The 2,724-nt window shown below is 58.4% G+C and overlaps 1 protein-coding gene across 1 annotated transcript; it reads right to left on the bottom strand.

Moving 5' to 3' along the window:
- Positions 1 to 379: 379 nt before the first annotated feature.
- On the bottom strand, positions 380 to 2,444 carry GSX2 (GS homeobox 2). Its single transcript, XM_002198062.5, has 2 exons — positions 1,650 to 2,444; positions 380 to 1,464 (listed from the first exon to the last, which is right to left on the bottom strand). The coding sequence occupies exons 1-2, from the start codon at positions 2,101 to 2,103 to the stop codon at positions 1,124 to 1,126; spliced, it is 795 nt and encodes a 264-aa protein (XP_002198098.3). The 5' UTR covers positions 2,104 to 2,444; the 3' UTR covers positions 380 to 1,123.
- Between the last annotated feature and the right edge of the window lie 280 nt (positions 2,445 to 2,724).

Below are 2,724 nucleotides of genomic sequence, written 5' to 3'. Positions count from 1 at the left end.
CGTGTGCAGGCAGCCCCCTCGGTGAGGGAAGAGCCGGAGCTACCAGGCTGGCGGGGCGGGGGACCGTGTGCGGGATCCCGGCACACCGCCCTTCTCCCGGCCCCGTGCCGCGATCGGCGGCCCTGCCAGCGGCAGCCGCTTGTCCCCAGCGCGGTGCCTTAGGGCCAGCAGACGGGAGAAAGCTGTCAGTCGCCAGGAGGGCGTGCCCTGGCTCGGCTGGGGAAGGAGCACAAGGCTGCTGGACTCAGAGGACCGGCTGTATTTGCATTCCGGCCGGAGCGGAGTCCCCCCCCTTCTCCGCCCCCCAGCCGTCCCGGGTCACAGGGGAACAGAAAACATGTTCGTGTTAGTAGCCGATGGCTTTTATTTTCACTCTTTACGCAAATCGGACACATATACAGCGATGCTTTCACCGTAGGAAGGACAAGGACTGCAAAGGAAAGCACCTTGCCCAGCCAGTGCACCTTCGCTGCTGCGACTGGGCTAACACCTCAGGAGAGGAAGGGGGAGTCGGGGGGGTAAGAGGAAGAAAGTTAAATTCTCGTCTGATTTCATTTATTTAAATAAATATAAATATAATTTTTATATAAAACTATTCACAGACAAACAGCCGTCCCAAACCCAAACGGGCGATCATTATGTCTTTTCTTATTTTTGTTAAGAAGTCCGTCCAGTAGGTTCTTTACAGGTTTTAATTTGCTTTTCAGGTTAGTTTTTTGGTTTTTTATCTCTCGCCTTTCGGCTTCAAATGCGTTTCTTTTTTTTTTCTTTAAATTGCCTGTGGGGATACAGAGGAAGACACCCTGGGCTATGCGAGCCTTGTCCCATGTTACATTTTTGAAAGAGCAGGTGCTCTCTCCTGGGGTTACCTAAATAACGTTTAGGTTGACCTCCCACGACTAAAACGTTTGCATTCTGAAAAAAAAAAAAAATATATATATATATATACACTTCTATTTCTATTACTGCGAATGGATGACAATGAAACCTCCGCGGCGACGAGGGCCAGCCCGCTGCAGGTTAGCGGGCTGCCGTCCGTGGGGAGCGGTGCCAGGTAAGTCGCCGTGCCACCACCTCGCTCCGGGCTGGGACCCGGCGGCAGGAGCGGAGCTCCGAGCCGGGCTCATAACGGGGAGATCTCTTTATCCTCGGTAGCCGATGAGGGGGATAGAGACTCTTCATCCTCTGACCGGGGGTAATGCCCCTGACTGGTGCTGCACTTGCAGCCCCCGTGCGTGTTTCGCTGGGTGCCTTTGCCTTCTTTCTTATGCTTCACCCTCCTGTTTTGGAACCAGATTTTCACTTGCTTCTCAGACAGGTTCAGGTACGTGGCTATCTCGATCCTCCGCAGCCGGGACAGGTACATGTTGGAGGAAAATTCCCTCTCCAGCTCCAAGAGCTGGGTGCTAGTAAAAGCAGTCCTCATCCGTTTCCCATTTTGAATTTGGCTGGATTCGGACCCTCCTGGACGGGAGAGAAATGCGAACTTCAGCGGGACAGGGAAGAGTGGGAGAGGGAGGCGAGACAGACAGACAGACAGAGAGAAGACATTCATTCCCCAGTAGCTTTCCGACCCGGGACAGCCGCTCTCCCTTGGCGACACCCCTTCTCCCCCTGCCCCCCTTCCCCGGCGGCCGCAGCGTTCGTACCCATGCCGAGGCAGTGAAACCTCCGGGGGTCGCTGACGCTGTAGGTGGTGGCGGCGCAGGCAGGTGGGTGATGCGCAGGGTGTCCCAGGGCGGCGGCGGCGGGCACCGCGGCGGCGGGCGGCGGGTGCTGCGGCGGGTGGTGAGCGTGGCTGCTCCGCGGGCAGCACTGGGCCTCGCCTGCGGCCGCGGGGAACTGGCTCTTGAGCAGAGGGATGGCCCCGCCGGCGCCGCCGCCGCGGGAGGAGTGCAGGTGCGAGGTGACGCAGAGCGGGCAGACGCAGAAGGCGCCGCTCTTTCGGGACGGGCAGCCCGGCCCCGACACCGACATGACGAGGGGGGAAGGCATGCCGAGAGGGATGAAGAAGTCCTGGCCGTGATGATGCTCAGGAAGGGACGGAGCCGGCCTCGAGGAGTCTTTGATGATTAAGGAGTCGACATAGAAGGAGCGTGACATTGCGGTGGGCTGCGAGGCCGGGGGCGGCTCTCCCAAAGTCGGGTTTTCCTGCTCGGCCAAGTTGCCACTGAAGTCCTGGCGAGTCGAGAAGGTGCTTATGTTTGAGAGCTGAACAAAAGGGTCCCTGGAGAGGGCCGGTCTTAAAGTCCCCCCGCCTGGATCCCCTGCGCCGGGGTTTTATATCAAGTATTTAAACACGTGATGGCTGAAAGCCTCGCAGATCTAAATCTCCCCGGCTTCCCAGGCCGGCAGGAGAAGCTGCCGGGGGGGACCAAAGCGGGGTAGGGGAGGGGGGCAAAGTGTGCGTGCTTGCTCGTTGCCCGATGACTTCACTCCTTTGCCTCCGCCTCAAATAAATTATAGGAGCAGAGAAAGCGGGGAGGGGGCGGCTGCTCCGCGGCCCCGTCACACGTCGCGCTCGCACGCATGTCTCTCTGTCAACACACCCGGGATGCTGGGGATAAAATTAATCGGAAGGAATTTCTGCTCGGGGGTTTTCCCCAAGGACAACGCTCCATTCCCTCGCCGTGAGGGAAAGAGAGGTGAGAGCAGGTAATGCCCTGAAACACGCGGTTCAACTCCGCCCCCCTGACCCCCAGTAAAAGAACATCCAAAGGGCCG

The sequence above is a fragment of the Taeniopygia guttata genome, chromosome 4 (assembly GCF_048771995.1).
Source record: "Taeniopygia guttata chromosome 4, bTaeGut7.mat, whole genome shotgun sequence".
Lineage (NCBI taxonomy): Eukaryota > Metazoa > Chordata > Aves > Passeriformes > Estrildidae > Taeniopygia > Taeniopygia guttata.
The sequence above is the reverse complement of the archived record's forward strand: the minus strand, read 5'-3'. Positions and strand labels throughout refer to the sequence as shown.